This window comes from Centroberyx affinis, unplaced genomic scaffold (assembly GCF_046629955.1).
Source record: "Centroberyx affinis isolate AG114_WGS23_722 - 3 ecotype Tasmania unplaced genomic scaffold, CSIRO-AGI_Caff_v1 ptg000220l_1, whole genome shotgun sequence".
NCBI classification, from domain to species: domain Eukaryota; kingdom Metazoa; phylum Chordata; class Actinopteri; order Beryciformes; family Berycidae; genus Centroberyx; species Centroberyx affinis.
Window position 1 is genome coordinate 103,184 of NW_027278909.1, and position 14,267 is coordinate 117,450.

Consider the following 14,267-nt stretch of genomic DNA (forward strand, 5'->3'; position numbering starts at 1 on the left):
ATTCGTAGCCGGCATGTGATCCAATAAATTCAGCTGACAATTGTGACATTGATTATGTATGAGCAATCAATAATGCAATAAACAGTTGAAAGAAATTGCCCATCTGCCTGCTCCGTGCTGGACATCTGCCACCAGCGGCTTGGCCCACATCAACTATCTTTGCTACATTTTTATGAATGTCATCATTGCCATATTATGCACTGCAGTGAGGCTGTTCTGCAGGTTGGGTGGGGGGTGGAGGGTGGTGGGGTGCGCAGCGTGTGCGTGATGATGATGTGCGTGACGACACGACGAGCAGAAGCAGATCAGCAGAGCAGATAGGACCCGGGCTGAGGCAGCAGCATCCAGACCAGCAGTACCACCACAAAGGAGCTCACCGAGGCGCCAGCGCTGGTTGAAGCTTGCTGATCTCATCTCTGATCCGGCTTTGAGATGCTCCGGCTCGGCGGCAGGATGTGCGGTTTCTCTGCCCTGCTCTCGGTGCTTGTTGCGGGGTTAGCGGCGGCATCCTCAGACCTGTTTGACAACCAACTGGGCGACATCAATTACTGCAAAAAGCAATGCCAGCTCACCATCAAAAACAAAAGCCCTGCTAAAGTAAGTTATCCTGTATTATGCTGTAGCCTGGGCTCCTCTGCAGAGCGGTGCTTCCCGTAATCAGCACCAAGCTGACAGCTACAGTCGCTGCCATCCGACATTTCAGCGTCTGTAACGAAATGTAAAACAGTGCATCCGGCATCGACAAACAAGACGCAACTCTTTTAATGTGAAATGGATGCATTAAATGTGTTTGGGTCTGTGCGTACTGACGGGCCATCCATGCACCAGGAGGCTGGCTCCGATTTTTCGCTGCATCCTGATGGACGTTACGGTGCACAATTAGGCCGAAAATATTGATGCCGCTTGTTGTCTCGTGCACATTAATCCTCGTCCAAGAAGTGACTTGCGTTAAATCAACTAATCTTGGGACGCGCTTGTAATCAGCTGGGCTAATTATTAATAATTTCTTAATCCGCAATTAAGATCCGCGAGGCCAAGCGGGGTACGGGCTACGGAGAACCAGTGAGAGCATGCGCTTGTAAAGCATGTAGACTTAATGAAGAATAATATTTTATTACCAGTTTATACAATGTCCTAGTGCATGCAGAGTAAAGGCCAGATTGCACTAGACCAGGACGCAGCATGGCTGTGCATTTGATAAGGGGGTCTTGTGGCTCACAGCCTTGCCTAGATTTCTTGTGTCGGATGTTTTTCTTCCACCTCCTCCTCATCTTCTGCTCGCCTCAGGTGTGGTTCAGACATCATGCGGGGCAGCAGGAGCAGAGCGGAGCTGCAAAATGGATCACAGCCGCAAAACTCCGCACAGTCACCTGCTGTCTCACAAGTGTCTCAAGTGTTGGCTTTGCTATTATGATTGTAAACGAACGTCTTGTGCATATGTCTGTCCAGATGTTGAGTTTATGGTTATTACTGGACACTGTGGAGCTGCTGAATAAGCAAACAAATTCACATCAAATTGGACACTGTGTAATGGGTTTGGGATGAACAGCCTTCTTGACTCCTTGTGAATAAGCAGGGAAACGCAGTAAAGAGAAACGACGGCATGCACAAGGCTGTAATATATGCCTATAAACCGTTCATGGTCTCTCCTGTTCCCAGAGAAATCACAAGTGGGCGCTATTTGGTTATGTTGCAGAGAGAGAGGGCAGTGTGAAGAGAGGAAGTAAATCTTCCTCCCTCACCACAACATTCTCCTGCACTAGTTTATGCAACTGGCTCATTTTCAATGTGTTTCTTTCACAAACACTGTAGGCCTCTTATCAACTCAGAGGCTGCAGTTTATGACTAGCTATAATATAACAGCTGAACCATATAATTAACAGACGCCATAACCCATCCATGTCATATTTTGTGACAAAGTTATCGTGGTTTAAGTGCATGCAAGTGTGCAGGAGACATCTCTAACTTTGGCATCTCTCTCTGTCTCTGTCTCTGTCTCTGTCTCTGTCTCACTCTCTCTGTCTCTGTCTCTGTCTCTGTCTTTGTCTCACTCTCTCTGTCTCTGTCTCTCTCTCTCTCCCTCATTCTTTTCTGGCCTGGCTGGTAGGACTCCATAATGAACGCCTGTCACCGCGGCTGTCGTCTCTACTCCATCTGCCAGTTTGTCAACGGCAACGCTGGCTTCAATACCAGCAGGGAGGAGTGTCAGGGAGGTAAGTCAGTCTGTCAGTCTGTCTGTCTGTCTGTCTGTTGGCCTGTTTGTTTGACTGACTGAGTATGTGTGTGTGTTGCAAGGGGGGGTGTAATTGAGATGTAGGTCTCACTGTCTGGCTGTCTGCTGACATGGTCAGATGGTCGTGCCTAACACCACTGTGCTGAAGTCACATACTGTAGCTGTGCAGAGGTTCAGGATGACTCTGCTCATCCCAATGGACAGTCCCAAAATGCCCTCTCCCCTTTAAAAAATATGCTGTACATATCAATTTAATTTCATGAATTTTGAGCACAAAACACCCCAGCAAGCATTTGATGGACGACAGTGTGTAGGTGGCCAAGTCCGACCCTCAGGTTTACATGACATGCAGGTTCAGCTACTTCAACCTAAACAAGTACAAAATTTGACAGTATGATATTATGGCGTGGTACAAAATCATTTGGACTAATATTAGAAAGATATTTAGACTGTAATTCCACAAAACGATGCAGGTAGCAGCTACAGACATTGTCTCAACTTTCAGTTTGCCACTGTATTCACAGAGGTTTTCAGCATTGGTGCAGGCTGTCATATCAACATCTATTAAACGTCAAAATGTTTGATGTGACTTCCAAATATTGTATTGTTTTCTTTTCTCTCATTGATGTCAGTAAAAAGCCGGCGGACTCAGTGGGTAGTGTCTGGGTGTGTGAGGCTGTTCACCCAGTTTGGATTGCTCTATTGGAAATCAATGATATGATTTGCTGTCCAGACAGCAGATGCCCCAATGCCCCCCATTTTAATGATGGAAACCTGGACTGAGTTGTCTCTGTAGGGGCCAACACATAGAACGCCTCCATTGCATCTTCATCTATCTTCCCCACATAAACACCCAATGTGTCCATCTCTTTCATTTCTCCTTCTTCTCTTTTACCCAACTAACTGTATCTCTCTATTCCCACTGCTTTTCATGCTTGTTCTTTCTCTTTTCACTCCTCCATTTGCCCTCTCAACCCCCTCTCCCTCCCTCTCTTCTTTCATGCTTCTTCTTTCATGCTGCACAACTCCCCCACATTCCCTCGCTTTCTCTCTCTCTCTCTCTCTCTCTCTCTCTCTCTCTCCCTCTCTCTCTCTCTCTCTTCTTTCATGCTGCACAACTCCTCCACATTCCCTCACTTTCTCTCTCTCTCTCCCTCTCTCCCTCTCTCTCTCTCTCTCTCTCCAGCCTGCCAGGAGGCATATATTAAGCTGTTGGAACAGGAGGCCTGCAGTATCGGCTGTGCCAGCCAACCCTCTGAACCTGAGATCAAGAGGAGGAAGGTGAGAATGGTCACTCAGCATTCTGTGGCTGCACACATAAATGAATGCAGGTACCTGGGCCAGATTGACTTGGGATTTTTGGATACCGATGTCAGTATTTGGAGACACAGGCGTATGTGCACGTACTCATGCATACACACACACACACAACACGTTCCTACCCTGGTGATACAGTGTCCTGCCCTCTCCTGTGCAGCTCAAGGCCCTGACCCACCGTCCTAAACCCCCCTCTGTCATGGAGGCCGTGTCCAGCTGGTGCAATGACATCGTCAGCTCTGCCCAGAGCTTCATCTCCTCCACTTGGACCTTTTACCTGCAGGCCGATGATGGCAAGGTAGTGGTCTTCCAGGTAAGAACAATCTCCAGTATCTCCCGGACAGGCAGGTTTTGCATTTTGGGACCTATCAGTTGTCTTTCTTTTACTTGACAAAAAGTATGTATCTCCATTGATCCATGATGCCGGCTTTTATTTTTATAGCTGTATAAGATAAAAGCTTTAAGTAATATCCCACAACTTGTTCATATAAATAAATGTCTGTTTTGCTACTCTCTGTTAAATAGAAGAAGAACTGGGGAGTTAGCAAGAGCAGTGATAGCCACCATGGCTGAACAGACAAAGAAAAAGACCAATACTCAAACTTCATGAACAGAAAACCCAAAGAAAAAGACGTCACAGTACTGGCTGCACTGTTTGATTGACAGGTGATCTTTGGGAAGTGCAGTGCGAAAACACTTCAGCAATGACCGCTTGGCACCTAAGTGTCACCAAAAAAACAAAACAAAACAGGAACTAGCATTAAAGACATGCTAAAAGAGGAGCACAAAATGATGGATCTATAAGCAAAATGCGTAGCTAATTATGATCTTAAAATAAAAAGCATTCTTTTGTACCAAATTCGTTGTCCCGGGTCTTCAGTGTGTGATCACAGCCATAAATATGTGCAATTTTTTGCACATATTCCTTTGATGTTTTTCTTGCCGTCACAGCACCTCTCGACTGTTTTTTTTTCCCTTTTTTGCATTCTAAAAAAGTTTGGGCAATTTTTCAGAAATGCAATACATAAATTCATCCAGAATATCATCCGTGGTTTATTCAAGCTTTGAAATTAACTTTGTTTTGATTTTTGCTGTAGAATTGGAGAATTTCACTCTGAATATCGACACTGACAACAGAGTCAGATGCTGCTTCAAGTGGCTGAGCTTAAACGTTACAACAACTTTCCCATTTTTCATTCAGTTTTATGTTTTAAACTGGAGGTTAAAAACCATGTCAATAGACCTCTAAAGAATATTGCTTGAGCTAACCTCTCGCTCCCTATAAAGGTTTTGAAATATACCCTATGGTCTATGGTGCCTTTGAGCTTGGGTCGCTGCCAAAACATCTCACACCCCATTTTAGAGTCAGTGCATCTGTGAAGGTTGAGTGAACAAGGGCACAGCGGGGCGGGGACGAGGTTCTTGAGCACAGTGCACCGCAGAACAATTCAAACACCACTTTAATTGTTTAAAAATGTCCTGTTTTATTATATTACTGCCCCCAGCGCCATGCATATTTGATAATTGGCGGGGCTTGCTGTGGTGAACTTGCCTCAGGATGGAAACACACTGCAAAATTGAAGAGACTTAAAGGAGAAATTGACTGCATTGATGGATAAAGTTCTGGCTGAGGCATATAAATAATTAGCAGCAAGATCTTCCAAACTTTAGAGCTTCATGGAATTTGACAAACTGAATAGAGCAGACAGACTCATTGCTCATGGCTCGACTGAACTTGCAAATGTCCTTTAATTTGCAATTCTACGCTCAAGCCATATATTAAAGCTATAATGAGAATGGGTCTCTCTAACCACCGGGCTACCCTACCATCTCCTTCAAATTTCAAAGCCTGTAGTGAGAAATGTGCATCTCTCTCAGAGGATTTCTCAAACCTTGATCTGGAAAACGTGACTAGGATGGCAATTGTACTTAGAGCAGCCTATAGGAAATCTTATAGTGTTTATGCACCCTAACCCATACAGAAAAGGGCTTTCACATAATAGAGGACTCTGTGTGTAAATGCTCAATCAGTTATCAGTTATGGGAAGCTGTGGGCAGACTGGTTGAATCCACAGAGAGGCGCATAAGAGGCCGGTGCAGCCCCACCTCATATAGAGATGCAGTGGCAACATAACATGAAATTACCAAACTTTCTTTAGGGCTCGGTGATGGATATGTTCGTTTTATGGCAGTGACATGCTAGCTGAAGCAGCGAGGGGAAGCCAGGCTCCACAGGGCTGTGAGAAGGCTAGCAGGCCTGTGTTTAGTGGGCAGCTGGCGTACCGCCACCCACTTGACAGATTGACTTTCTGAGTACAGAAACAACAAAAAAAGTCCGGCAAAGTTGAGGGACAGCCGAGGGGGAAAAAACCAAGCCATCGCTGCCTGCAATACAAATCATGTTGTGTGGACATCCATAATGAGCAGAGTGTCCACACACACCCATCTGTATATCTGTGTTTGGGAGTGTGTGTATGTGTGTGTGTAGGTGTGTGGGTGTGCGTGTGTGCGAAGGATATGAAGATAACTAGTCATGTGCAGCCTCAAGCATCATAAAAAACAAACAGGAGGCTGCAAGTAACCAATCTGCGGTAACAGTATGTTCAGATTATACAGACATTTACGTCAGAACTCAACCAGAACTCTACCGGGAAATGGGTAGTTTAAGGTAATTTCAGGAGGACGACGTCATCGAAGTTGTCCTTGGAAAATAGATAAAAATGCATTCTTTTTGCTATTTTGTAATTTTTGAGGAAATATTAGTTAAAAACAGCCCTTTACGTCACTCGTTCCTCCCTCTCTACCCCCCTTGTTATTTTGACAAATCAGCCTGTGATACTGCAACAGTTTGGAAGTGTATTGGACAAAAATGAGTCGATTAAAGACTTCCTCCAACTGAGCTGTGTAGTGTTAGTGGGCTGGCTTGCGGAACAAATTGAACTTGGTCTCTTTGTCCATGAAGTATAAGGCTGAATACAAAGAGAGAAGTCCCTACCCCATTTTTTTCTTGACAATTGCATTAGTCATTCTGCCGGAATGAATTCTAAAGAAACAAACCCTGCAGAGAACAGAGAGTACCAGTGATGTAACAGCTTTTGATAAAAGTGTGAGTTCGACTTGTGATGGTACACAGAAATGAATGTCAATGTCTTTTCTCAACTTAGTTTACTCATCCAGTCACAAAAGATGTGATTTAATTGCACACATGCACACATCGGCATATGCCGGGCACATTCAAGCGCTGACAACATGCACATGTGAGCATACATCCACACACACAGACACACATGCACACACACATGGGTATGTCTGCATGTGTCTTCGGCCTTGTCTGAACACTGTCATCTACAGATAGGAAGGCTTTCCTCAGTAGAAATTGATTCATTTCCAGGTTTGAATGATAAGGCACTTGGAGGAATACATTGAATATCTGTAGGCTGCTTTTCACACTATTTTGAGTCTCGGCTAAAACTCTTTTTAGCCGAGACTTTTTAGTGACACATAATAGTCACTTGATTGTAGGTTGAGTATCAGCATTGGACTCTCTGAATAAAGTGTGACCACGATAACTTTAACCAGAAATGGAAAACAAGAAGAGCACAACAATAGATGCATGTCAGAATTTGCACTTGGATCGAATTCAGCATAATGAAATTATTATGTCGTGGATAAACATACATGGATGGATAGTATGTGGTTGGTTTGTTGAATTCCGTATGCAAATTTTGTGAATTTAGCTCTCAGCCGCAGCTTCACTAATTACCCAAGATAATCTAAGTGTATAAGAAAGAGGCCAGCATCAGCTCCCTCCAGGCTGTTTGTCTATCTCTGAGTGTTGGGCTCAGGATGGAGATCATGTATAGAAGCTGTGTAAATCATAACGAATGAGACAAAATGAGCTGATAATGGAGGATTTAGGATAAGACCTTCACAGATTGCTAGGTGTTAGTCTTTCTATGCCTCACCCTGAGGTTTATTCATTGCAGATGGCCCACTGTGCCAGGAGTATACCGAGGTGATCAGGGATAATCAAGACATTTTCCTTTTGATACAAAGGTTGTAAACACAGACTCCCAAGGAAGAGGGCTCTCTGCTGTGATTTGTGGGTGATGAGGAGGAGGAGGAGGAGGAGGAGGAGGGTGAGTGCTTAGAAAGGGGTTGACATTTCGTTTCAGACAAACTCACCTCGTTGCCAGTGTGGTTTTTCTACTGTCCTCAGTTCATCCAGAACTGTGCAGTATATCTCATCCAAAGCAAAAACAGAATCCATACAGATCCAAAAACAACCAAATATGGGAAGTGAGATTCTGTCTAAATGTACCCACCACCCCCTCCGCCTTCCTCTCTCTCTGTCTCTTTATGGTTGAGAGGTTTCTAAACTCCCAAACCCCCACATCTCTCTCTGTCTTTCTCTCTCTCTCTTGCTCTCTAAAGCCAAAGCACCTTTTGCATTCCCTCTCATAATGCATGACAGATGCAGATCAGCCCCCACTCATTCTGATGGCTAGATCTCTTCAGTCTGCAGCCAATGAGAATCATCCCCCTCAGATGTGCCCTTGTCCCCCTGTCTGCTGCATCTGGTTTCAATGCACTCTCTTAAAAAAACTTGCTTGCTTGGGGTAATAAAACCGGTTGTGAAATAAGTCAGTCAACAGAAAAAGTTTGGAGGATTGTAAATGTTTTGGGAAACAAACTAACCAACCATGTTTCCATGTTTGACTACTGTTGCATTATCTCACATTTGGTCTTGTTATTCAAGACCAGTGATTCAGATCGATCATTAAATTGTTCCAGCAAATCAGTATCAGTAATCAGTATGAAGCCATGAATGAGTTTAGCTGGTTCATCATTATAGTATGAGACACAACAGGACACCTCAAAGTCCATTGATCCAATGAACTGTCAGAAGCGCAAAATTCTGGGAGGTTGACACCACTGCAGTGGGATATATTGAAGAGGTGTGTGTGTGGTGTGTGTGTGTGTGTGTGTGTGTGTGTGTGTGTGTGTGTGTGTGAGAGAGAGAGAGTGTGTGCTTCTGTGTGCGTGATTGCTGAGGCTAGCAATAGTATTGTTACAACTGGCTACGGCTGCTGTTGTAGTGGAGGGAGGGTCAGCAGCGGGGAACCAAAATCCTCTTTTAATGAGTTCTCCAGGGGAACCAGAAACACAGTGCGCATAATGAAACACACAACAATGCAAACACTGGCAGCAGGCTCTGTGTGTGTGTGTGTGTGTGTGTGTGTAAGTACAGTATGTATATGTGGGGATGTGCCGTTTGCCTCTAACTGATGTGCATTCTCTCACACAGTGTATAATAGTTGTTTTAAAAGCCGTCTTTCAGTGGTTTTCTCCTGGGTCAAGTGGCTTTTCACTAACTGTGGTTTGGGTGGGCGAGAAACAGATGAGAGACAGAGAAGCAGACATATTGAGCAGACTGGAAAATAGATATATAGGCAATAGGCAATTTGATTTAGTTACACAACCATATTGCATCTTCAAAATTTGATGTAATAACAGTGTTATCATATTGATAGTGTTCCCAATATGAAAAGTGCTGTAAAAAATGCTATAATTTTTCACTGAACAGTGAAATAAAGTATTACATCATTCACTATCTACCATCCAAATAAAACGAAGGCTAGACTAAAGAGAACATTGGACTCCTGTCTCCTTTTTTGAAGATTATTTTTTGGCATTTCTGCTTTATTGGACAGTATAGAGACAGGAGAGATGGGAGAGATAGAGGGATGATATGTGACAAAGGTCTTTGTTTGGATTCAAACTCACATTTTTCATCACATTTTTGTGGTATTCGCCTTCGACCACTGAGCCACCAGGACACCGCTCCTATCTCCTATTTAACAAAATGTTAAGTAACTCTCTGAAATGTAAAAATTGAACATTCATCTTTGGGTAACCTCTCCTCACGTTGTTTGGAATTCATCTCCTGTGGTGTTTCTCTCTGTCCTGTTTTGTTTCCCATCCAACTATTCTTAGTCAGAGCTCCTCTGTGGTCTGACCGCACTGTGTTAAACAGACCCTTTTCTGTCAGTTCTGCTGGTGAATTACTGTGGTGTAATTGCTACTATGATGGCTGAGTGTGTTTGTTGTTGCTGCTCCTCAGAGCCAGCCGGAGATGGAGTACTCTCTGCCCGAGCTGCAGGCACCGCGGTCCAACGTGGCCGACAAACCATGGCCTCAGGTCCACTCTCACACCCAGAGACCCCACGGTGAGAACACACACACACACACACCTAGTGCACTTAAACACACACACACACACACACACACACACACATACACTCACAAAACGCATTATTTACTCCTTTCTGCAGCTGCCTGCTGGACTCTTAATTTAGTGTTTACTGTTCTTTACATTCCCCTGGGATTCTGCGCCGCCTGTAGCCAAGCGCTAGTTTATTCCCCCGTCAGGTGACTCAGACTGAACCGAATTCAGCTTTAATCAGTTTCATTTAATGAATTGTGGGGCAGGTGTGAGAGGGCACGGAGAGAAGGGAGCATCCAAAGCAGGAGGCAAAGGGAAGCACCCTGTCCAGCATGCGGACGATCCCACAGCTGAGCACGACTTCCTGGGCTGCATGTCAAGGTGAGCTGGAGTGAAGAGGAGCAGCATTACGCTGCTGACAGCCCAGTTAAATTCACCAACTGTTTAACTGGGCCATCTGCAAGGTGTATGACCAAGTATGGATGTAATACACTTTCCTCATGTTTATTTATCTAGGCTAGGCCCATTGAGGTCAAGGATTTCTTACAAGGGAGGCCAGCCTAAATGATTCAATTTATTTTTTTTATTTTTTTTTTCATTCCGTCCCCTCACCCCCTGTCTCTTTCTCTCTTCCTCCTCCCTCTTCTGTTCTCCAGGCGTTCAGGTCTTCCGCGGTGGATTTTAGCGGCCTGTCTCTTCCTTTCCATCATGGTCATGTTGTGGCTTAGCTGCGCCAGCCTCGTCACCGCGCCAGAGCAGCACATCAAGACGCAGGTACACACACAGATAAGCACGCTCACACACATATGTACACACATGAGAAGCAATGACTTTATCACCTGAAGGCTGCAGGTTCAAATCCACAATCCAGGAAGGGCTCTAAACTCCCAATGTGTAGGTCCCAGCAGCCAAAATTGGAAGACTGTGGTTCATGTTGCTGTAAAATTACAGGATTTTTCTACTTCACACTGATATCACTGACTTCTTTGTGTCTTTTTAGCTGAGTATCAACGGCGACAAAGAGTTTCTGGACGATGCCCACAAAGTCAACCCGTACCACCTGACTCCTGTGATTGCCGTTGCCGTGAAACAGTCGGAGGAGACCCAGGAGGCGGGACCACTGCCGGTCAAAGTCGACCTCAACAAAACATGTGTTTAGAAGGGGACCAATGGGAGAGCAGCTAGCGATCTTGTTTCCCAGGGTAACCATGTCTAAAATTCCCGGCCCTTGGCGAAAGGGGCGAAACAAACACATCACAAGACTCACACACTCAGTCACCAGGTCTTTTTTTAATATGTTTTTGGAGCATGGCACCCTCCCGCCCTTAAAGATTACATTGTCGAAACATCTGAGTGGATCTGACGGGGTTTTCAGTTGGTCATGGTTTCCTTGTACAGTACAGATTTCATGAAATCATTCTGATCCATCCTCAGACCTAACTTTGTACTTACAGTGATCAAACTGCTCATTGCTTATTGATAGGTCAATGTAAAGTAACGACTAAATGTAACTACTCACAGTGTCTCCGAGCCTCGCCGGAGACAAGGAGAGAGGATGGATTACTGCTGAAAGCTTTTCAAAGCATTTTTTATGTCTAGTGCAGACAAGAGAGGACACACACTGAGATTCAATTTGGAGATGAATTCAAATTTCCTCGTTCTCGCAGACAGTTTGGATTAATTGATGACTCGCCGAGAGAGGGAAAAAGGTAGAGAGAGAAGCAGAGAGGGAAAGAGAGAGAGAGAGAGAGGGAGAAAGAACGATGAATGAAAGGAAGAGCAAAACACTTGGAGAGCACTCTTGTGAGCGCTGCAGGAAACAGACACTCCAGCTCACTGTTTATGGTCTGTTTGATAATCAGCAATGTGAAGCGGTTGGCAATATTGTTTCCTTAAATATTCCACCTTGAATGGAAGCCCTAAAATGCTAATAGTCTATAAATTGAAAATCCATTTTTTTCTTTCCTCACACAGCATAAAATAATTCTCATATGAGCAACCCGATCTCACCGAATTCAGACAAAGGCATATCTGCTCTGAAAAACTATAGTATGCCTGGTGGTACTTTCTTCTGCGTATGTGTGCGTGTGTGTGTGTGTGTGTGTGTGTGTGTGTGTGTGTGTGTGTGTCTGGGTGTGTGGTTTTGTCTGTATGCATGTGTTTGTCTGCACACGAGCATGCATTAATGCAAATTTGTGGGGGAACAGATTCACCAAACGAAAAATGAAAACACAAAATTGGAGGCTCCGTTTGAGAATGAGCAACTATAATGTTTATTTATTTTTGTTTCTGTATTTATTCCGAATCAGCGACATGAGTTACCTGTTAAATAGTGTTATTGAAGTGCCATGTACAGTAAATTCATCATGCAAATGTAATTGCTATGTCTGTAAAATACATTCTAACACTTTTTCCAGAAGTGGAAAGAGACACAGAGGGGGGAAGATTGCGCTTATTACTGTATTATTATGATCATGTTATTACTCTAATATCACTTAAAGAGTTCTTAGCTCTTAAATGTGCCATGTGCTTTCTAATAGTCGACTATTTTGTATGTCATAGGAGCACATACTGAAGGGATAGCCTCTGTAACAATGTGTAATGCAAGGCTTTTAGCATAGACCTTTGTTATTGAACAGAGTTGCACAGTTTAGAGAAGATTTTCTGTTTTCCTCTCAGTGCTTTTGATGTCCAGTAATGCTCTCTTTTAATCCAGGCTATGTAGACAATACACAGTGCATGCTAGTGACGCTTCACCAGTTTATCTTAACCGCCCATAGCAGTATGGCAGGACTCTACTGTAGATTTGTGATTTTTTGTGTTGCTATTTACTGTAAACGTTGAATAGAATGTGTAATAATCAATAAGAATGACAATATTCTCATGATTCAAAGGATTTAAGGGAAGATCTCTAATCAAAAAGCCATTCAGTATCAGTGCTGATTCTAATGGAAGGCATATCATGTGGAATATCATAGGAATTTCAAACTGTACCGTTTCCTTTTTACTGGTCTGTTTATTTTCAATGCAAAGATACTTACAACATGATGAATAAAGTGTTTTCATGGTAAATAAATCTGTGACTCTGAAGTGTTTTTTTTTTTTTTTTAAGAATATTGATCATGCAAAATATAGACCGTTCAACCTGGATACTGTAGCTAGATCAATAGTAAGATAGGTAGCTGAATAGATATTATAGGTCATTCAGTTTCCTTTCAAAATCACAATACCAAATACTAAGACTGGTGATTTTCAGAAAGAATTCAGTTGTACAAAAACCCACCAAGGACATCTGGAAGTCGTTTGCAGCCCTCCTGCACAGACGTAAAACACACACACGCACACACACACACACACACACACACACACATGCACACACACATGCACACATGCACACACAAACACAAACTCTCACTCCCACTTCTCCCCCCTCTTTCTCTTCATTGCTCTCTTCCTCTCTCTAACAGACACACTCTTACACACACTGACACTACAATTCTGTCAGTAATAAGGGTTTCTGTCCACATGGTGGCGCCAGAGACTAAGAGTTTCTCAGCCAGAGTGCTACAATGACATGTTCCAATTGTAAGTACATGTAAAATATTGTAGACTGCTGGGCCCGTCAAGATTTTATTCGACATTGTATGGAACTGAGCCATAAAATTGCTTTTATGCTATCTATATAATATCATTTACTCGTGACTATGCAGTACAAGTGAGTGCTTTTGCTCCATTTCCAACATCATTTTAACATCAGTAATAGAGAGAGAGGGTCCTAAAGGCTGTAATTGTGTAGCTGATGAGTGTTTTCTGCTCATTGTGTTCATCTGACAGACAGTTATCAGTTCACTGCCAGAACAGAAAGAGCTTTCATGTGCTGGAGAATACAGCAAAGAGAAAGAATGGGTGGCATTGACTTGGGCCAGTTTGCCCCCCCAAATAAAATAAGCTGAATGTTATTTAAAAAGGGATGAAAACGGCTGCAGATGAGAGTTTTGTGACATCAAGTGAAAGCAAATGTTGCTGCTGTGACAATTGCTGTCCCTCCAGACTAAATGAAGTACCTGCCTACCTAAATGATATGTAATGAAATTCCTAAACTGAGTTAGAGGAATTCAAGTGTTCTATTCCAAAATGCTATAGCTACATCCATTTCATCACTCAATATCTCTAAAATACAGAGGATCCAGTGTGTAAAAGTCTTGACATTTTATCAACCACACACTTAAGTTACCATACTATCCTTTAAAAAGTACCACCACTTGTTTTAATCTCATGCAATTAACCATTTTCTCATAGTATGTGCCACTTTTTTTTTCAGATGGCGGATACGTCATTTTGGAATGAAACTTTTCAATTGTTTGCTGCTGAATGGGTTTCAACTTGGCAGACTGGCCGTAGGAGATGTATCTGCTGTCCAGTGTGGCACCATGGCCAGAAAATCTGTGTGAGGCAGACTAAATTAGGACACAGCCACTTCCAGGATCATCA

General features: G+C 43.4%; 1 protein-coding gene across 1 annotated transcript; it reads left to right on the forward strand.

Annotated features, from left to right (window-relative positions):
* The first annotated feature begins 385 nt into the window (after positions 1-385).
* tmem59l (transmembrane protein 59-like) lies at positions 386-12,829 on the forward strand. Its single transcript, XM_071541548.1, has 8 exons — positions 386-597; positions 2,108-2,213; positions 3,420-3,514; positions 3,711-3,863; positions 9,675-9,780; positions 10,043-10,157; positions 10,433-10,550; positions 10,777-12,829. Exons 1-8 carry the CDS (start codon positions 433-435, stop codon positions 10,933-10,935), a joined length of 1,017 nt encoding a protein of 338 aa, XP_071397649.1. The 5' UTR covers positions 386-432; the 3' UTR covers positions 10,936-12,829.
* The last annotated feature ends 1,438 nt before the right edge of the window (positions 12,830-14,267 follow it).

Excerpts from the sequence above, each read along its gene's own strand:
- tmem59l (XM_071541548.1), top strand. The coding sequence starts at position 433 with ATGCTCCGGCTCGGCGGCAGGATGTGCGGTTTCTCTGCCCTGCTCTCG. Across the intron at positions 3,515-3,710 it reads CTGAGATCAAGAGGAGGAAG|CTCAAGGCCCTGACCCACCG; the intron begins GTGAGAATGGTC and ends TCTCCTGTGCAG. Across the intron at positions 10,551-10,776 it reads AGCAGCACATCAAGACGCAG|CTGAGTATCAACGGCGACAA; the intron begins GTACACACACAG and ends GTGTCTTTTTAG.